At 46.4% G+C, this 22,206-nt stretch overlaps 1 protein-coding gene across 2 annotated transcripts in view; it reads left to right on the top strand.

Annotated features, from left to right (window-relative positions):
- Positions 1-22,206, top strand: part of DHRS7 (dehydrogenase/reductase 7) — a 24,408-nt gene continuing 2,202 nt past the window's right edge. Inside the window, exons 1-6 of one of the 2 annotated variants that reach the window (XM_083439265.1) lie at positions 1-2,527; positions 12,130-12,282; positions 15,275-15,381; positions 16,383-16,622; positions 17,962-18,084; positions 20,715-20,930. In XM_083439265.1, coding sequence (XP_083295391.1) covers positions 2,392-2,527; positions 12,130-12,282; positions 15,275-15,381; positions 16,383-16,622; positions 17,962-18,084; positions 20,715-20,930 — 975 coding nt within the window. In that variant the 5' untranslated portion in view covers positions 1-2,391. Of the gene's footprint in view, positions 3,275-12,044; positions 12,283-15,274; positions 15,382-16,382; positions 16,623-17,961; positions 18,085-20,714; positions 20,931-22,206 lie in introns of both variants that reach the window. The other variant, XM_083439266.1, reaches the window with a different exon arrangement.

The following is a 22,206-nucleotide window of genomic DNA, read 5'->3' on the forward strand; positions in this document are numbered from 1 at the left end:
GATGTTTTATTGTGATTTTATATTTGTTGGAAACCACCCAGAGTGGCTGGGGTACAAATAATTAATTTACTACTACTACTACTACTACTTCCTGTGGAAATCATGAAACCGTTTTGTATTACAGATGTTCCGGGCCAAACTGATCTTTCTGCTTTCATTCATTGCAGCACATTAAGAACTAAGCTTTAATTATGGCATAGGAGTTTATGCATTAGGCTGTGGGCTCTGGTTCAGGAAGGATTATGAATGCAGTATCAAAAAATTGTTTGCCTTGAAGGTGGCACAAGACTCTTTCGTTTCTGAAACTTGCTGCATGCTTTTATCTCATACTGGGTCGGAGCCAATATTGATCCTATTCTGAATAGAACCATCAAAATGAATGGACATGACTGCTGTTGGCATCTGTCAGCCTCAGAAGACAATGAAAGTTACAGCGCCTGCTGTAAGACATGTTTTGTTGCAGGTGGGGCAGGTGAAGGCATCTGGTTTTGCTGCTGCTTAATCCTAGTACCAGTAATTTCAATGGTCTACTGAGTGGAATTCCAGTTGCTACAACAGATTACAATTATGGGAAGCAATATTATCTTAAACCACATCTTTTCCATTGAGAAATATTGGCACCCAGATTATTTGGTTCATCAGGAACTCTCAGTCATTCAATAACTTTTGCATACTCTATATCTCATGCATACTCTATATCTCATATTTTGGGGGGGAGGTGGGTGGCGCTGTGGGTAAAACCTCAGTGCCTAGGACTTGCCGATCGTATGGTCAGCAGTTCAAATCCCCGCAGCGGGGTGAGCTCCCGACTTTTGGTCCCAGCTCCTGCCCACCTAGCAGTTCAAAAGCACCCCTAAGTGCAAGTAGATAAATAGGTACCACTTTATAGTGGGAAGGTAAACGGCGTTTCCGTGTGCTGCGCTGGTGCCGGCTCGCCAGAGCAGCTTCGTCACGCTGGCCACGTGACCCGGAAGTGTCTCCGGACAGCACTTGCCCCTGGCCTCTTAAGCGAGATGGGCGCACAACCCTAGAGTCGGACACGACTGGCCCGTACGGGCAGGGGTACCTTTACTATATCTCATGCTTTGGAGAGGGGTGGGTAGGATAAAAAATAATTCAAATGCATCTTTCCAAAAAAAGATAACAAACTCATTTTTTTCACAACACCGTGGTGGTTAAATTAGCAAAATCTCAAAAAGAAAATAGTACTCCTCTCAATTCCTTATCCTTTAATGCACTCATGTTATGCTGAGCAGTTTATAGTGAGACAAGAGCTTGGGTGGTATTTCAAATTTCTTTGGGGGCAGGGAGCAATAAACACTGAATGAAACCAAAGCAGCAAACTATAGCCAAGATAACTGTGGATGAAAAGCCAGTATTTTGCCTGGACCTACAATAACAAGTTTGGCTGGTTGTGTGGAGGAGTGTAACCAGTGGCCTCCAAGAGTATTTTTTCTGTACCCTTCTAGAGAAACAACCCCCAAGGGTTGTGGTAAGCAACGGGGTGCTGGATGCAACGAGTTAAAGATTAACAGTATTAACTTTTAGTTTCCAGGGAGAACCTACTGAAAGCAAGCTTGGGGAGAGCAAACGAACATCTCTTATGCGCAGAGAATTGCCCGTGCTGGAAGGGGCCCAGCAGAAGGATGCTTGTAGATGCAATTTAAGTGTCTTTAAAATTGTTGAAAACAACACTGGCATCATCTGGCACCACAGCCCCTAGAAATTACCAATACTGTATATGAACATAGGGAAGTCGCAAAGTTTATTGTTCTAGCCAAAAGCCATTGACATAAGTCATGGGTGGCCATCAACGCTTTGTGGCCCCTTTTCTTCATCCTGAATCTTCCAACAGTGGATGCCCACACGCGCGCTGACATTCCGAGAGCGAGAAAAACATTTCTGACAGCAAGAGCTGTTCGGCAGTGGAACGGTCTCCCTGGAGAGGTGGCGAACTCTCCTTCCTCGGAAGTTTTTAAGCAGAGGTTGGATGATCATCCGTCATGGGTGCTTTAGCTGAAATTCCTGCTTTGCAAGGGGGCTGGACTAGACTAGAAGACCCTCGGGATCCCTTCCAAGTCTACGACTCTATGTTGTGAAAGCCACAGGAACAGGCCAAGCAGGGCTTCTTCCCTGGGCAGTTGGAAACCTTCCACGCCTCCAGCCTCTGCACAGAATGCCGCGCGCAAAGAAGGGGGCGGTAGCCGCTTTCTTGGAGAGAACCGCGCGCGGCAACTCCACCCCTCCGGGGACGGCTCAGCCCTGTATGGGGCCTCTTCGGAGCCACGGCCACTCCCTGCTGGCAGAGAAGGGCGGCCCTCCTCGCCTGGCTCCGTCCCCCTCTGCCTCTTAAGGGCGGCGGCGGCTGCCTGTGGCGCGCTCTTTCTCGCCATGGTGTGCTGGGGTCTCGTTTGCGCCCTGGCGGCGGGCGGCTTCCTGCTCTACCTGATCATCGAGCTCGCCATCTGGCTCCGAGCTGACAGCGACCTCACCGTGCTGGCGGCGGAATGGTGGGGCAAGAAGCCGGGTAAGCGGCGCACCGGGCCCGCGGCGCTCTGGTTCTCTCCCCCGGAGCGCGCGTTGCGCTCCTCCTCCTCTTTCGCCTTCTTCGCTTCCCCTCTCCGTGTGGGACGTGGCAGGACGTGTCCAAAAACTTCTCCATCCCAGAACGCAGAGAGCTGCCCTGCTCGGAGTCAGGGGTAGCCAACGTGGTGCCCTCCTGGATGGCCTGGGTCAAAATGATCAACAGGTAGCGATTTTGCGCGCCGGAGTTGGGTAACATTTGGAGCGCACCAGGTTGTCTACCCCAGTCTGCGCCCACTTGCAGCGGCTCTCTGCAGGCAAGCTCTCCAAATACACCTGTTTTTAAGCTCTGGGTAGCAAAGCACAGATTTACAAGTTCACGTGTATGCGTGCCCTGTGAGCATCCGTATGTGCAATTGCCCAGAAGTGTTGCTCCCTTGTAGGCGAGGGAGTGGAGCAGGTTTGGTTTGCAAACTTATCAACTTTCAGCAGCTAGGTATAAACCCTTCTACCTAGGACTGGTGGGAGGTAGAACCGGGAACTAATTTGGCAAAGGCTGGCCTGCCTACAGCAATTTTAGAGGCACATTTTTTTGAGATTAAGCCTATGCATTGGGCAACATGGGTGTGGCCTTTCAGCTGGAAAGCAAATGCAAGGAAGCCTAATGGCTATGATAGAGGAACTATGGTTTAGCAATTAAGGACTAATTAAGACTCTGGGCAACACTGGCAACACTGGGCAATAAAAATTTGTTTGCGCCACATGGAATTTTCCCCCCAATAAGAAACAAGACGAAACAGCTCCCAGTGGCACTTGATTTTGAAAAGATCTCTATTCATATCCGGCAAATATTTTATATTTTGATTTGCCCCTGAAGGGAAATGCCTTTATGCACACATCCGCTAACGCTGTCCAAGTCACCCTTCGTCAGTCGCTGCATTTGCTGCTTTAAAAAAATCTGGGCAACCTGCAATCTTGCCTCACTTGGGCTGAGGTAGCAAGTCTTTTCCGCACAGCAACCAGCAACAGATGAAACAATTGGTGCAGCCACAGGACTGGAAAGGGTTTGGTTTCGTAGTGTGAGATCAAGTTTTGGGATAGGCCTGTAGGTTTTAGCTTGCTGTCAGGTGAATCCCAGAGTTGGAAGGGACCACGAGGGTAAATCTGGGCCTATGGGGGTCATCTAGTCCAACCCCCTGAGATGCAGGTATCTTTTTGCCCAAAGCGGGGCTTGAACCCACAAACCTGAGATTAAGAGTCTCATGCTCTACTGGCTGAGCTATGTGAGTGGTGAAGTGTGTTTTTGTGAAATCAAACCACCCCATAGCCTGATTCAGTACATGGCTTACTCAGAATTAAGCCCCACTGTCCTAAATTAGAAGGCTTTGTGGATTCATCCTGTGTGTATACGTGCGTATCTTAAAAACAAAACAAACCATTCCGCAACAGAGTAGCTGCTTCCACCATGTGGTCCAGGGGTAGGGGAACTTGGTGTCACCCGGATGCTGCTGGACTCCAGTTCCCATCAGCCCCAACCCACATAGCCAGTGGTCAGGAACGATGGGAATTATAGCCTAGCTAATATCCGGAGGGCCATTGGTTCCCCAGCTCTGACACAGTTTGTTCACTGTACAGTGGTACCTTGGGTTACAGACGCTTCAGGTTACAGTCGCTTCAGGTTACAGACTCCGCTAACCCAGAAATAGTACTTCGGTTTAAGAACTTTGCTTCAGGATGAGAACAGAAATCGTGCTTTGGCGGCGCGGCAGCAGCGGTAGGCCCCATTAGCTAAAGTGGTTAAGAACAGTTTCAGGTTAAGAACGGACCTCCGGAACGAATTAAGTTCTTAACCCGAGGTACCACTGTATTCAACAACATGAATTTAAAAAGACAGAGTCCAGCAGTGAAAGAGAAATGTCCAAAATTCGGGTGATGGCTAACCCTGAATAACTACTGTCCTCCATTCCTGAACTTGGGGTAGAACTCAGCGTAGCCCTAGCAGCCTTTCTCAAACTTGGGTCCTCAGCTGTTGTTGGCTACAACTCCCGTAATCCCTGACCACTGGTACTACTAGCTAAGGATGATGGGAATTGGAGTCCAGCAAAAACTGGGGACCCAAGTTTGAGAAACACTGCAAGGAGATTGCTTTCTCAATGCAAGCTATTCTGCTTGCCTGATGGAACAATCTCCCCTTTCCTCCCCCAGCTATTTCGGGGGCTTTCCCCCCCCCCCCCGATCCTCCAGAGCAGATTTGGGGGAGGTAGGAGGGAGAGGGGAAAAGCCATGTTGCACTAGTAGGAGTCCTTGTTCTGTTTTCTGCTAACGGAAATGAGTAGTTGAATCTGGCTCGTGGTTACTATTTTAGTCACAACCCCTACGAAAAAGGAATCTACACTCCAGTACTGGACAGAAAAATGTATATAGAGAAAGCACGTTTTTATGGACCTTTAATCAATTGTTTGTATGTACGTTTAAGGGATAATAACCCGTTCCTTTCCAGGAGGGTTAAATAGGGGGGGGGGGGAGTAAAATATTATATTGCTATTGTGTGCATTTTAACGTTATTGAAAAACATACTCAAAAGTAAGTCCTATTGCATTGAATGCGCATTACTCAAAGGCAAATGGGGTTAGGATTTCAGCCTAAGGGGGGAAATCTGGAAACACAAAAAGTGATTGTTGGAGCCAAAGGAACAGCGTATGCCAGACAATTTGCAAACATCTGTGAAGAACAAATGCTTGCATGTGTGTTTCTTGGCAGCTGCTTCCGTGCTGGAAAATTCTGCTACCATCTTGCACAACTCAGAACCCTCCAAGCTGAATGCAGCTAGGAAATTGCATCTTCGCCAGGCTGGGGCATTCCTAGTCACTTGGCAGAGTTGGGTACAGGCCCACAGATCTGCATGTGCTGATTTATATATGCATTTATGCCCACTTACGCAGATTTTCAGAGAGGAAATCCCAACTCTGGCTCTTAGACCTCACTCACATAGGCTGCCAGCAGGAATTTTGCAGAGCCTGGTGCTAAAGGCATAAGACAGAACCTTGCCGAATCAGCCCAAAGGCCATCTGATCTGGGATTCTGTTCACACAGATGCTGCTGTAAACTGGCGGACGTTGCTACACCCCTCAGTTTATTTTGGTTGCTCTTTGCTTTTCCAATGCTACAATATCCTTTTGGAGGTATGGTGATCAGAACTGTACACACAAGTATACAGTGGTGCCCCGCAAGACGAATGCCTCGCAAGACGGAAAACCCGCTTGACGAAAGGGTTTTCCGTTTTGGAGGTGCTTCGCAGGACGAATTTGCTATGGGCTTGCTTCGCAAGACGAAAATGTCTTGCGATTCCTGGGGTTTTTTTTTCGCTCCCCACCCCCTTTTTCTAAGGCACTAAGCTGCTAATAGCCTTTTATCAGCTAATCCGCTAATCCCTTAAGCCTTTAATAGCCGCTAATAGCACTAATAGCGCTAATAGCGCTAATCCGCTAATGGGCTTGCTTTGCAAGACGAAAAAACCGCAAGACGAAGAGACTCACTGAACGGATTCTTTTTGTCTTGCGAGGCACCACTGTATCTGCAAGTGTGAATCTGATCTTAGGGACAAGTTACAACTTTTTTTGCTGGAAAATCAGCAGTTCCGCATTTGAGTTAAGAACTCCTTCCGTGGATGATTTGTTCCCTTTTAATTTCTCAATAAGGCCTAGAACGTCATTTCATCACCTTTTGCCTCTGTCCCTTAGGCCCTCTTCTTGAGAAAGTTAGCTTAGGTAAGGGGTCTGCCCTACATATCCCACTGTGAAGACAGATGCAAATACCACATTGGCCCGAATATAAGCCGCGCCTGCAAATAAGCCACACCTTTAAAATTCAAGGGGCAAAAAATTAAAAAAGACAATACCCGAATATAAGCCGCTCCCTTAAAATTGGGTTACAGGCTGAAAATTGCTGCGGTTGGTAGAATTGTAACTCCGAGCCAATTTTTGTAAGGTCGCGAATTTAAGCCGCACTTTAACTTTTCATAGTTGGAATTGGGAGGGGGGGGAGTGCAGCTTCTATTCAGGCCAATACGGTAATTCATTCAGGTTCTCTGCAGTCTCCTTCTAACTCCCTTTTGGTCCAAAGATCCAACTGCCTAGCTGGTTTCCTAATGCATTAAATGTGTGTGTTTAGTGGTGCTCCTCATATTTATTTATTGCCTCCCTTAGTATCCGCTGCCATTTCTGCAGCAATTTGTGTTCCTTGCCTCTACCAGCTTCCTTGACTCTATTCATTAACCTTGCTGGCATCTGCTTGGCCCTGGTGGTAGCTTTCCTGATTTCTGCAACTGATGTGGGGTGGAAAACTGCCGGAGGATAGGGAAATCAGCAAAAAAAACCCCAACCTTCCATTTTGTTTGTGGGTGCCTCTATTGGATCAAAAGCCTTTCCGTATCCAGTCAAATGCCCCTCATTCAGAGGGGAGAATGTGTTGTCTTGGTATCTGTTGCTTGGGTACGTTGCTTCTACATTGGCTCTTGTAACCTATAGCCAACAATGTCCCTCTGATTCGTCTCACCCAGCCTCCCCCAATCTTTCACCCTCCAGATGTTCTGGGCTCCATTCTTATCTGCGCTGAACCAGACGGAGCAATTGCAGAAACTTCCTCCTTATGGCTTGGCTGGCTGTTGAGCTCTTTGCTTTTAAAAAGCAGTCACAACGTGCTTGTCTTTATGATGGTTGGATTGTAAATTGTAGACAGAAGGAGATTGCGGCCTTCTGGGGAAACAGTACCACAGAGGGCTGGGCCACCTAATGGCAGGGCTAGACCCCCATCCTCTTGCCAAAATAATCCCGAAATGCAGTCGCACTGCAACTCTCAGATCTGTACTGCAGGCTTACACTGGCTGTGTATCAGTTTTGCTAATACTTTCCACCAAAGGAGATAGGCAATTGCAGTGAAGTGAGAGCTGGACCATAAAGAAGGCTGATCGCTGAAGAATTGATGCTTTTGAATTATGGTGCTGGAGGAGACTCTTGAGAGTCCCATGGACTGCAAGAAGATCCAACCTCTCGATTCTGAAGGAAACCAGCCCTGAGTGCTCTCTGGAAGGACAGATCCTGAAGCTGAGGCTCCAATACTTTGGCCACCTCATGAGAAGAGAAGACTCCCTGGAAAAGACCCTGATGTTGGGAAATATGAAGGGCGCAAGGAGAAGGGGACGACAGAGGACGATTTGATTGGATAGTGTTCTCGAAGCTTTGACCAAACTGCGGGAGGCAGTGGAAGACAGGAGTGCCTGGCGTGCTCTGGTCCATGGGGTCACGAAGAGTCGGACACGGCTAAACGACTAAACAACAATGAAGCCCATCGGCTACCCTCACTTGGTTTAGCCAGCCAGTCAGAGCCATTCCCAGGGTGTGTCGCATTCTGGCAGCTTCTGGGAGCCACAGGTGAGAGCTGAGTGCAAGAGGGGGACCAAAGGTGGACAAATCATCCCAGAAGAGCATGATGTGTCCTCCACCAGAGGTACTAGCCTCCTTCTAACACCCCAAACACCAGAATAGGCCATACCTTCAAACGTATCCTGAACACATCTCTTCCACCTTGAAATTTCTCCACTAGGTGTCAAGGGCCTTTGTGCAAATACGATTGCATCTAATCTTAATTGCCCAAAGGCCAATGAGGACATCACATAATCACAGCATTTGTTTTGTAAGCAGCAGCCCAGGCAGGAGAGTGAGAGGCAAGAATTAACCCTTTCTCTCCCAGCTGCCATCGCCTCTTTGAATTCTTTCTTTGCCTTTCCAGGGACTATCCCTTTGGCGGCAATGGAAGCTTCCCGTGAAATGCAGGGAGAGAGAACTATGTTTCTCCTCCGAATTCCCTACGATCCCCTCCTGCAGCTGCTCTTTACATAAACTAAAAAGCGTGCACGTTCTATTTATTTATTTATAAAAAATATTTGTATACCGCTGCCTCATTTTTTTAAAAAAATGAAGCGGTTTACAACAATAGCAACATAAAACTGTGCAATAAAAATGCCATTAAATAGTACAAAAAACCCAAACATCCATTAACCATTGCAGAAGGATGTAGTGTTCACTGCCTTCATGGACCTGGCAGAATAGAAATATTTTCAGCAGGCATTTAAAAGTTGGCACAGAAGGTGTCTGCTGAATCTCCATTGGCAGGATGTTCGACATGACACTAAAGACCCTGTTTCTTGTTGCAAAATGAGTCTCATCGGCTTGGGGAACAACCAACAACAGCCCTCCAAATGATCTCAGACGGACGCAATTTTGCTGAGATTCCTGCATTGGAGGGGGTTGGACTAGATGGCCCTCAGAGTTGCTTCCAACTCTACGATTCTGTGAACCTCACAGGCTATATTGCTCTTTCAAAAAAAAAAGTGCTTCCTCCATGTAAAAAACCCCCCAAAATGTCCTTTTATACCAGAAGGGGATGAGTTCTACAGTGGTACCTCGGGTTAAGTACTTAATTCGTTCCGGAGGTACCACTGTACTACTATATATTTCCATCAGAGAAATGTTATGTGACCCCCGAGCCAAGGAGATAAGTAACTATACAACCTTTAGAAGATATCTGAAGGCAGTCATGTACAGTGGTTCCTTCGGGTTAAGTACTTAATTTGTTCCGGAGGTCTGTACTTAACCTGAAACTGTTCTTAACCTGAAGCACCACTTTAGCTACTGGGGCCTTCCGCTGGCGCCGTGCCACCACCGCGCAATTTCTGTTCTCATCCTGAAGCAAAGTTCTTAACCTGAAGCATATGTAACCCGAGGTACCACTGTACTACTATATATTTCCATCAGAGAAATTTTATGTGACCCCCGAGCCAAGGAGATAAGTAACTATACAACCTTTAGAAGATATCTCGTGCTGCCAGAGCACGATTTCTGTTCTCATCCTGAAGCAAAGTTCTTAACATGAAGCACTATTTCTGGGTTAGCGGAGTCTGTAACCTGAAGCGTATAACCTGAAGCGTATGTAACCCGAGGTACCACTGTATAGTCTTCTCTTCAGGGTTAAGGGTTTAGGTCACAAGCAGGGGGTTGTGTGTGTGTGTGTGTGTAAGTGAAGGAAATGTGGGCCGACTCTTTGTCTCTGGAGTGCAGTCCATGACTCTGCAAACGGTGTTTCGTTCGCCTTCAGACCTATGTGAAACTATTGAGAGAGCAAACACCTACATGGTATCTGTTGCTAAAGAGAAGCCCAGGATGAAGAAAGTGATTTAGCAAGGAATCCCTTTGTTTACCTTGTCGCTTGCAATTTCTGAGAATTTGGTGAGCACAGAGTTCTTTCTGTTGATGCAGCAAGGGAGCTTAGTTTGTGCAAGAACACAGTTTATGTTGCGTGGAGTTGACTTTCTTCCGTTGACTACACATAAACTGGATCTTGCTTGGCCAAAACCGCCTTATTCATTCATCTATCTATCTATCTATCTATCTATCTATCTATCATCTATCTCTATCTATCTGTCTATCTATCTATCTATCTATCTATCTATCAATGAAACATATCCTGCTTGCTTCCTGGGGATCTCAGGGCAGCTAAGAAGCTACGATACGAAAAACAGCACTTCGACAATAAATTATAAGGCATTCCCCAAAGAATGAAACCCCCCTATAAAGAATGAAAAGCTCAAATTGGAAAGCATGTGTGTGCCTGCTAATGAAAAAAAGAGTTTGTGGCACGTTTAAAAGACAAAAAAATGTTGCAGGGTAGCCCATGTGTGATGTCCTCAGATGTTCCTGAGCTAAAACTTGCATCATCCCTGACTAGTGGCCACATCAGCTGAGGGGATTGTAACATCCAGCAACATCAAGTCACCAGCACATGGGCAACGTCTTGTGGAAGCATTTATGGTGTAGATCAGGGGTAACTGACATAGTGCCCTTCAGATGTTGCTTGACTACAAAGCCCATCATCCTTTTGACTACAACACCCATCATCCTTGGCCATTGGCCCTGCTGGAAGGGGCTGGTAGGTGTTGGGAGTCCACACTGGCTACCCCTGGTCTAGATGAAGTGGACAGTAGCCCATGGAAACTGATTTATATCATAAATCTGTTAAGTCACAAGACTCCTTGTTGTTTTTCCTAAACCAGTCTAGCAAGGGCTACTGCTAGGGAGTTTGCCCTAAAGAACAAAACTGCCTTAGCAAAAACATACACTTGCTGCCTGCCGAAAAAACTGACCTGTACCTGAATCAACCAATTCAAGTTACAAGGAAAGAGATTCCAACTAAACATGAGGAAGGACTTTCTGGCAGTAAGAGCTGTTTGGCAGTGGAACAGACTCCCATGTGAGATGGTGGACTCTCCTTCCTTGGAGGTTTTTAAGCAGAAGTTGGATGGCCATTTGTCCTGGATGCTTCTAGCTGAGATTCCTGCATTGCAGGGGGTTGGACTAGATGACCCTCAGGGTCCCTTCCAACTCTACAAATCTATGATTCTGTGTTGCTACCTTCCAACCTCAATATTTATTAGTATTCTTCCTAGGGATAGTGAGTGCAATGATCTAAATTTGTATCTTCGTGTGTGTGTGTTTCTTTTTTCATTTAATTGTATTATTTGCATTTTATTTCTTTAATATGTTGCTGAAATGTGTTGATATTATTTTTAAACAATAACAATTTATTTCTACCCTGCCCATCTGACTGGATTTCCCAGCCACTCTGGGAGGCTTTCAACAAAACATTAAAAAACACAATACAGCATGAAACATTAAAAACTTCCCTAAGCAGGGCCGATGTCTTCTAAAAGTCAGGTAGTTGTTTATTTTCTTGACACCTGATGGGAGGGCGTTCTACAGCACGGATGCCACCACTGAGAAGGCCCCCTGCCTGGTTCCCTGTAACCTCACTTCTCGCCCTGAGGGAACCGCCAGAAGGCCCTTGGCGCTGGACCTCAGTGTCCGGGCTGTACGATGAGGGTGGAGACGCTCCTTCAGGTATACTGGGATGATATATAGATGATAGATAGATAGATGATAGATTAGATAGATAGATAGATAGATGATAGATAGATGATAGATAGATAGATAGATAGATAGATAGATAGATAGATATAGATATAGATAGATATAGATGTTAGATAGATAGATAGCTAGATGATAGATAGATATAGATGATAGATAGATGATAGATAGATAGATAGATAGATGAAAGATAGTTGTTTGTGTGTGTGTGTGTGTGTGTGTGTATGTACGTATGTATATTGTGTGTGCATGCACCCACCCCCATTTATATACAGTGGACGCTCGGATTGCGAACGTGATCCGTGCGGGATGCATGTTCGCAGCCCGCAGCATTCATAACCCGTGTTTGCACGTCTGTACATGCGTGGGTTGCGATTCGCTGCTTCTGCGCATGCGCAGAATGTGATTTAGCGCTTCTGCGCATGTGCGACCGCTGAAACCCGGAAGTAACCCTTTCCGGTTCTTCCAGGTTTCGGCAGTCCGCAACCCGAAAAAACGCAACATGAAGCGTCTGCAACCCGAGGTATGACTGTTTAGGGGTAGGTGCATGCCCACAAAAATTCACCAACCAAAGTTGCCCTGATGAAGAGACACCCCATTAAATTCCTGCACCCCTTCCTTCCAACAGAAAAGGAGCTGCCTGGGAAAGTTGTCTGGGTGACGGGAGCCTCCAGCGGAATCGGCGAGGAGATGGCTTACCAGCTGGCAAAGATCGGCTCGCCACTTGCGCTCTCGGCGAGAAGGGAGAACGAGCTGGAGAGAGTGAAAAAGAAGTGCATCGGTAGGATTTCGTTATCTTGAAAGCTTGTCTTTTATTTTGCTTTTAGAATATCTGTGCCTGCAATCCTCCGCTGCAAGTGGGAAACCGTATTCTATTTTTTTTAAAATAATATTTTATTAAGATTTTCCATAATGTTACAAAAGGAAAAAAGGAAAATACAAAAATAATAAAGAAAAACAATTAAAAACAATTCAATTTTTCATAACATATCTTGCATTTGCTTGTTTCCCGGACCTCCCCACACCTCCCCTCTTTGTATTCCAATTCAATTTATTTATTCAGCAAATCCTTTCCCTCTTTACTTTATCCTTATCTTGATCTTAATATGTTATACCTTTAAATTTTCACCTGTTAACATGTGGGAAACCGTATTCTATGCATGGCAGAGTGTCGGTCTAGATGATCCGTTGGGTCCCGTCCAACGCACCTGCCAATCAAGCATCATCATAAGCTGTTATGTCAAAGTTGGCCCACAGGCTTTCTCACCCCTGCCCTGGGCCACTGTTTCCTGTACACCTGTGCATGATAAAAGCACCAAAAGAACCCCACTTTGCCCATCTTAATGCCCAAGGTTGGTGGGGATGGAAGTTTGCTTCCATGTCCAGATATTTAGGACCTAATTAGTTAGGTGCAGGGCTTTTTTCCAGACAAAACATGCCAGAGCTCAGTTCCGGCACGTCTCAGGTGGGTGCCATTGCAGCTGATGAAGGAGGCATTCATGGTGAGTTCCGGCACCTCTTTTTCTAGAAAAAGAGCACTCGGTTAGGTTTTTAAACACAGACGCAAGCATATTGAATTGTGCCTGGAAGCAAACTGGCAGCCAGCGCAGATAAGGCCTCCCCTTGAAAATTCTTAGGATTTGCCTTGCCCCTGAATATTAATCCAAAATTTGGGGGGCATTCTCATCCCACCTCTCTCCTGAAACATATGTAAAAAAATTTTTTCTGGGGGGGGTGAATACAGCAAGCCTGCAACTTACAAACATTTAACTTGTGTGCATTCAGCTTTATGTGCTTGGCAATAAAATAAGAAGGGGGCATCAATAGGGGGGCATCCAGGAAAAAAGGCCTTCAGCAAGCCCACCTCTCTTTGCACCCAATGTGTTTTGACTCTATGCAATTTTGGTTTTAGGCACCATCCGTTACCCCTGAGTAAGCTGGGGGCTTACTGTACTTGAACCCAGAATGATGGTTTAACTGCTCTTTTAACTGGCAACCAAATGGTTTAAATGTTCCATACATTGAACCCTTGTTGTGCTTGAGCTAAGCAGCGATGTTGCCTAGTTGTTCTGCTGATGCAACACACCCTTTGTTCCTCCCACCCACCTTCCCCCATTATTAAAACATTGCCAAGTGGGGGAGAGGTTGCCAGCTACTTCTAACAGTGGCCTCTTGCCACAAAACGGGGGTTATTGTTTCCAAGGTCAAAGTGATGGGCAGTTTATCTGTGGCAAAGGTTGTAGTCTTGCAGTGCCAGAGCCGTTTTTGCAAACCAAGCACAGCCCACGTCATATTTGCTCAACAAATGAAGGAAACAAGGTCCATGCCAATTTTGCTTATGGAGAGCACTTAGGGATTTAATCATTAACAAGTCCTATTAGATGCTGTCCAGGGCTCCTGGATTCCAGTGTGTAAGCGATGGAAAGGAGAGATCAGGTCAAATGGATAGACAGCATTTGAACTTCACAGGGGTCATTTTGCTTGCAAAAATACGAGGTACCTGCAATAGCCTTCATGATTATCCATTAACTACGCAGTTTACAATAATTTGTTCTCTGTGGGTGGGGAGGGGGAGGCTGGCCTTGCAGCAATGTAGAGCATTAAAAAAAATGCAGAGTTGATCAAAGGGTTCCTTCATGTGCCCGCCAACCCGTTTGCAAACCCTGAAAATAGCTGCATACAGTTCAGTATATAAATAAATTGAGAAACCTTTGAAAGCTGATTATCGTATTTTTCACTCCATAAGCCGCCCTTTTTCCCTCCTAAAAAGCAAGGGGAAATGTGTGTGTGTCTTATGGAGCAAAGGCAGAGGGGCTCCGCGCGGCTCTTGCGGGCTTTCCCCCAGGAGCTAGAAGGGACTGACACAGCCAGTCAGTCCCTTCGCCCTCCTCGTAGAAAAGCCCACAGGAGCCGCGCGCTCCTTAAAGGGTGCACGGCTCCTGTGGGCTTTTGCGGGAGGTGGGGGAATTGCCATAGTCGCGCACAGTCTCTCCTGGCCACGTGGCTAAAGAAGCCAAGACAGCGAGTGGGATCCATCCCGCTGGCTGTCTTGGCTTGTGCCATAGCCGCGTGCAGCCTCTCCCGGCCAGAGGGGCTGCGTGCGGCTAAAGAAGCCAAGACAGTCCCTTCTCGCTCCTGGGGAAAAGCCCGCAAGAGCCGCGTGGAGCTTGTGTGCAGCTCTTGGGGGCTTTTCCTCCCTGCCTCCCCCCTGCATTCACTCCATAAGACGCACACACATTTCCCCTTACTTTTTAGGAGGGGAAAAGGGCGTCTTATGGAGCGAAAAATATGGTAGGTGCGCCTTATGGTCTGGTGCGCCTTATGGAGCGAAAAATATGGTGTTTTAAGATTTGGGGGGGGGGACTTTAATACTAAACACCCAAGGACTCCTTTCCTGCAGAAAACTAAACCAATATACTAAAGTATATTAATTTAACCAGCGTATCCTTTGCATTCCCAAGTCATGTTACAGCTTTTTGGAATTTGAAAGCTGGAAAATTTAACACGCCTTTCTGTCCTGGTCATCATTTGGACAGTGCAGAGCTGGTCTGACCAATAATTTAAGGCCGCTCCCAATGTTAGCATGACCTGCCAGAGGTCATGTGCAATCTGCATGGTGATTCTGTGCAACACAGGCCATGTGAGCGCCTCTTGCATCCCAAGATCTGTGGGGCTAATGAAACAGAAGAGGAAGGATTGTTTACCACTGTTTCTAAACGGCTCCTCTTCTTCCTTCTTTCCCCTCCCCGGCTTAAAAAAACACACACATTTAGAGATCAGCAGCCTCACTGACAAGGATATCCTCATTGTGCCACTGGACTTGACTGACAGGAGTGCCCACGAAGCGGCGACAAAAACTGTCCTGAAGCATTTTGGAAAGGTAAGTCAGACTTTCCTCAGTGGGTTGTAGGGAGAGGGAGATGCCGCAGGGGCACCTGCCTTGGGCACAGTTTGCAAAGGGGCAGAAAATGGGCATCAAAGGTCAATTGTTATAAAGTGCGGAGCAGTTTGGCATTCTTTAAGCTGGTGCATGAAAAGCCAGCTCTTCATGAGATATCCGAAACTGGTTTTAAAAGCTGTCGTAAGCAGCATGAGGGGGCTGCTGTTCTAGAAACTCGAACCCAAAGCCCCTTTCGGCACATGGAACTAGTCATGCAGTTGGGATCCTGAGTTCAGTTTAAAAATAATAAAAGTATTTATATCCAGTACAGTGGTACCTCTGGTTACGAACTTAATTCATTCCAGAGGTCCGTTCTTAACCTGAGCTACCGCTTTAGCTAATGGGGCCTCCCGCTGCCGCCACACTGCCAGTGCGCGATATCTGTTCTCATCCTGAGGTAAAGTTCTTAACCCGAGGTACTACTACTATAGCGGAGTCTGTAGCCTGAAGTGTTCGTAACCCAATGTACCACTGTATTTATATATCAGAACTTGCAAGCGGCGTACATTAAAGCACTTGACGCCTTGTGGAAAAAAGAAAGTAACTTTTTGTGGTTAGGAAAGTGACAGGGAAATGCACTGGAAAGTGTGGGGTGAACAAATATTTGGGGCTGAAGATGCTCATTGCTGTTTTACCTCCCTGCCAAAAAACCAGAACAAATGCTCAGTTATGTGCAGATACAGTCTAACCTTCATGCAAGCTTTGCGCAAAAAAATCAGAATGAATGCTCAATAAATAAGTCTTTGGGACAGCCCCTAGGATTACCTAATTCAGCATGCTTATTTTCCTTTTACTTAGTAAAACAAAGCTGAAAAATTTGCAACTTTGCAATTGGTATCTGTCTTTTGAAAGGGGAACTCCCCACAGAAAAATCAAGTTTCGGGGGTTTCCCCACCCTGTATGCTTGCAAATGCTTAACTTTCCCCCTCTTGCTCCCAAAGATCGACGTCTTGGTGAACAATGGCGGCCGTTCCCAGCGCTCCCTCTATGTAGACACGTCCGTCGATGTCTACAAGGCTATCATGGAGCTCAACTACATTGGCACCATCTCCCTAACGAAATATGTCCTGGACCACATGATACAGAGGAAACAGGGGAAGATTGTCACCATCAGCAGCGTGATGGGCATCATGGGAGCTCCCTTGGCCACCGGCTATTGCGCCAGCAAGCATGCCTTGCAGGTAAGGGTTCTCTTCCGGCCTTTGACTGCTCACAGCTTGTTTTGGAGACTCTTATCTCTGCCATGGACTCACTAGGTGGCCTTCAGCAAATGACTCTCTCACAGACTTGGTCCCCCATTGCCAGTAGCGTGCAGTCGGCGAACTAGGCCAATTCCCTAAATGTTCCCTTGGTACCTCCTTCCCCAGGTCCAGGAAGCCAGTGTGGTGTAGTGGTTAAGAGCGGTAGTCTCATAATCTGGGGAACCGGGTTCGCGTCTCCGCTCCTCCACATGCAGCTGCTGGGTGACCTTGAGCCAGTCACACTTCTTTGAAGTCTCTCAGCCCCACTCACCTCACAGAGTGTTTGTTGTGGGGGAGGAAGGGAAAGGAGAATGTTGGCCGCTTTGAGACTCCTGAAGGGGAGTGAAAGGCGGGATATCAAATCCAAACTCCTCCTCCTCTTCTTCTTCTTCTTCTTCTTCTTCTTCTTCTTCTTCTTCTTCTTCTTCTTCTGCCCAGCTTTGGGAGGGAAGTGTGATGCTCATGCGTGCAACATAATAATAATAAAATTTTATATATATCCCGCCCTCCCCAGCTGAACCCGGGCTCTGAGCGGCTAACAACAATAGAAGTAACACAGAATTCTAAACTCAATTCATTCTAAAATCAATTCAAAATCAAATTAATGGCAACCATTGGCCTAGAGTTCTGTGAGGATTGCCAAAGGAGGGGGTCAGGCTGTGCCTTGGCCAAAGGCTTGGTGGAACAGCTCTGTCTTGCAGGCCCTGTGGAAAGATGTCTGCAGGGCCCTAGTCTCTTGTGACAGAGCGTTCCACCAGATTGGGGCCACGGCCGAAAAAGCCCTGGCTCTGGTTGAGGCCAGTTTAACCTCCCTGTGGCCCGGGACCCCCAAGATGTTTTTGAAGACCGTAAGGTCCTCTGTGGGACATACCAGGAGAGGCAGTCCCCGCCCCACAATCACCTTCGCAAGCTGGTGCCTCTGGCCCTAACTGTTCCCCTGTGAACATTTCACCACCCTGCCCCAATCTGTGATAGATGAGACAACCGTGGTTTGTAAGGAACACAGGGAGCGGACTTATACCAACCTAGTACTCCCCACCCCGGCCAGCAAGGGATCTCCAAGGTTTCACACAGGGGTTCTCTCCCAGCCCTACGTCCAAAGATGTTGAGGATTAAATTCGAGACCTTCTACATGCACAGAAGATGCTTTGCCACTGAGCTATGGCCCTTGGTGCATTCCAGTGCAGGTTATCTGAGATTCCTAAGAGATTCCGTCCTGTTTGAGCTTGGGGGGAAGAAAGCTGGTACTTTTAACTGCCAGGCTCTTGTTGTTTCCCAGGGCTTCTTCAACTCTCTCCGACCTGAGCTCACTGATTATCCCGGGATAAGTATAATTAACATCTGCCCAGGGCCTGTGCAGTCACAGATCATACAAAACGTCTTCACTGAAGATATTGCGAAGGTAAGAAAGGTTGAGATGATTAAAGGACCGTGTTAACTGGGATTAGAAGAGGCCGTGAAATCAAGGAAATATAGTTAAGAGTCATTACTGCTGTGCGCAGAGTTGGATATCACCTAGAGTTGTCACTAAATATTTATGAAGCTGGTTTATTAAGTAGTTTAACCTAGAAGCCTCATTGAATTGAATAGGACTAACTTCTGAGCAGACATGGTTAGGATTGCACGGTAAAGCGTTATTCCTCCATAAGTTAATAACTCACTGCTTTTTAATCGAAGCCAGAACAACGAAATCGCACAAGGTTCTTCATGAATGGATTCCAGTCTCTAGGCAGCTTCAAATTATCCTCCTTGGAAGCACAGTGGAAATAATTTTATTTTTTAAAAAAGACCCACAGCATCTTGTATGACAGCTTCCAGGTTAAGAGGGTGCAGCCGTCCCAGGACTGTACCACTTCAGGACACGGGTGGGGCAATCGCGTCTCTGAATGCTCCCCCACATTCCCCCCCCCCCCAGGTGCCGACACATATAGGAAACTTGCAAGTCTAGAACAAGCTTCGGCTAGCCAATGCGATGCTCTCCAAATGCTAGGGGGAGTTTTGTGTTTTTGTCAGGTGTTCTGTGTGGTGCCGAATTTCGTGTCCCGTCTGTGTTTTTTTTTAAAAAAAGGAGTGGGTTTTGAAAGGCCAAACACAGTAGCCTTCACAGAGGCAACTCTGGTCTGCCGCTTGCACAGATCTTCTTTTGTCTTGCTGGCTATTCTGTAATCCCCTGGCAAGGCCAAAGTCTTATGTAGTCATAGCCCGGAAATCCAAATTGCTCCGGCTGGCCTCTTGTCCGCTTTTGTGTTTTTTTAAAGCAAGAAACTTTCAGGTTGCAAAGCTGTTTCTTCTTAAAATGCAATGGAGCACCAATCGCTCACAGTGACTGAATTTATGATTAATGTGCCTGAACATAGTCCAAATAAGTAAGCCTGAAAGAGTTCATACCAAGCCTTTTCAGACAATAATATCTCAGCTCAAATTAGCCAGGACATCGTTAAGGTAGCTTTGTGGCCTATCGAAGCTGCTCGTAAGATAGTCATCCAGTTTAGGGGAACAGCTTTTTCTATCAACTCGGGGTCACACGATCTAGGCCTCTTTTCTCATAAGCCCCTGCCCCCAACTCAGGATAATTCTTCCCATGAATACTTGACACCCCTTTCAGCCGTCCAGAACTCTCCCCGGCTTTTAGGCCCCAAGTCTCCACACTGCGCCCCCCTCCCACTAAGGCAGGGATGGGAACACAGGGATTATGGGAATTGGGAGTAGAACAAGGTCTAGGGCACCAGAGGTTCCTTAACTGTGTCCTAGAGGTTGCCTTCAAAGATATATGACACACACAGACTTTGTTAGAAAGATGAAGAAGCCTTGCTGAGCAAGCACACAGCCCCTTTGTTTACGATGGGGACATAAAAACCAGATCTTTGCTTACTAAGATGAGAGATTGTTTTATAAAGATTTATATTCTGCCCCTCACCATTAGCGATCTCAGGGCAGGTCAAAACAATTTAAGACGCAAAGAAAGCAAAAAAGTACACTTAAAAAATCATACTAGTCCATCTATGACAAAGATAAGATTGTCCAAATGTGGTCACTGTAATAAATTCATCGGGTCTACTGTGAGTTCTTGCTTGCAGCATAAATGGGCAAGGGCAAAATGCCACATTTTCTACTCTTAGCACAGATACAGCCTTCTGAAAGTGGACTGGCATATTGAACTGTGTCCCTTTTACGCTGATATGGTTGTATCAATGCCTCCATCTTGGGGGCAGCATGGGCCAATTCCCATCCAGCTCACCTGCCTCCTAGCTCACACCTGGCACAGGTGTTGCAAACCTATCTGGCCTGGCCGGTTAGATCTTACACTGTAGGGGGGCAGGAATTATGATTTACAGTGGTGCCCCGCAAGACGAATGCCTCGCAAGATGGAAAACCCGCTAGACGAAAGGGTTTTCCGTTTTGGAGGTGCTTCGCAGGACGAATTTGCTATGGGCTTGCTTCGCAAGACAAAAATGTCTTGCGATTCCTGGGGTTTTTTTTCCGCTCCCTACCCCCTTTTTCTAAGGCACTAAGCTGCTAATAGCCTTTTAGCAGCTAATCCGCTAATCCCTTAAGCCTTTAATAGCCGCTAATAGCCGCTAAACCGCTAATAGCGTTAATCCGCTAATGGGCTTGCTTCGCAAGACGAAAAAACCGCTAGACAAAGAGACTCACGGAACGGATTCTTTTCGTCTTGCGAGGCACCACTGTATCTTAAAAACCATTGTAAACAGTTAAAATTGTTAGTAGGATTGGAATAACACTTGCAGTTTAACGGTGAATTTCGGACAAAACGGAATGTAAAATATTTGTATTATTATAAAAGATGCAAGAGGAAATGACTAACAATAGGACCCACAAAGGGGAGGAGGGAAGTTCAGGTTTTTCTATGGAATCTTGTTTTTATGTTGTATATGGGATTGTAAAACTGTAATCTGAAAAACCAAATAAATAAAGAAGATCTTATGCGGCAAACCACTCTGTGATCCTCGGGAGATCGCATGCTCCCTCTCCCGCTTACTCTCTTCCCTAACCCCCTGCTCTCCCATCCAGGCAAATGCAAACGTTGGGGACCAGTCTCACAAAATGGAAACCAGCCGTTGCGTGCGACTAACACTGATCAGCATGGCTAACGATATAAAGGAAGCCTGGGTCAGCGACCATCCATACCTGGCAGTCTGTTACCTCTGGCAATACACACCTACCTGGGCATGGTGGTTGTTGAACCGCCTAGGGAAGAAGCGAATTGAGAATTTCAAGAAAGGAGTGGTACGTCCTTCAAGCAAGAGCTGTTCTTATGTCCCGTTATCACTCTAGTCCAGGGTTTCCCAATCTTGGGTCTCCTCCTGCTGTTTTCAGACTACAAGTCCCATCACACCTGGCCACTAGGGCTGATGGGATTTCATCCCTGACCTAAGGATGATGGGACTTGTAGTTCAGCAACAGCTGGAGATACCCAAGATTGGGAAACTCTGCTCTAGCCTATTCAGCCAGAAACAATGTGCCGTTGAAGGGCTTTGAAGGCTGAGTCTTCATTTGCCTCCTTGCAATGCATTGTCTCAACCCACTTTGTGGGCTGCTTGCTGCTCATCCACTATATGGGCCGAAGTGTTCAGATCAGTCCGCTGCACGGCCAGGGGAAAAACAATGCTGTCCAGGGTTGTAAAGACTGCAGAGAAAATAATTGGGTGCACTCTTCCCACCGTAGATCAAATCTATGCTGCCAGGTGCCATAAGAAAGCGGCAGAGATAGTGCAGGATAGTGCGCACCCTGGAAATGATCTCTTTCAGCTTCTGCCTTCTGGAAGAAGGTATAGGGTTATAAAGGCCAGGACTAGCCATCTGAGAAACAGTTTCTATGCAAATGCAATTCTGGTTCTAAACTCAGCATAAGGGGTCTCTATAGTATAGTGTAGTTTATAGTCTAGTTTATTTTATAGTATAGTATAGTATAGTATAGTATAGTATAGTATAGTATAGTGTATTTTAAAATGGGGTTTCAGAGTTTTTAGGGGTTTTTATAGTATAGTATAGTGTATTTTAAAGTGGGGTTTCAGAGTTTTTGGGGTTTTTGAACGTTTTATGTAGTTTTTCAATTTCATTGTTCTGTATGGGACAATGACAAGAAAGATATCGTATATCATTTTATTGGAGGGTTTTAAAATGAGAAATAAGCAGGATCCGGTTTCATACTGTTTGCCAGAAGAGGTGGAAAAAGTAGGATCAGAACAAAAGGCATCCTCTCACACCTCTGCCTTTGCAGTATTCATTCAGGTTCCCAGAGTGTATTTTCAAAAGCTGTAGGGGAAGGAAGAGGGGAGGGGCGGGTGGTGGCAAAAGCTCTGGCCCAACTCTTTGGATCCTTCCTCAAGTTAGACTCTCTTAATCCCATGATGCATTAAAGCTATTAGGCAGTGAAAGTGGTGTCCTCTTTGCTGCAGCCCAGTTGGAGGAGTGTTTAAAAAATGTTTTTGTTCTTTGTAACCCACCCAACTGATTGGGTTGCCCCAGGCACTCTGGACAGCTTCCAACAAATATGAAAGCA

The sequence above is a fragment of the Podarcis tiliguerta genome, assembly GCF_965153285.1.
Source record: "Podarcis tiliguerta genome assembly, chromosome: 1".
Lineage (NCBI taxonomy): Eukaryota > Metazoa > Chordata > Lepidosauria > Squamata > Lacertidae > Podarcis > Podarcis tiliguerta.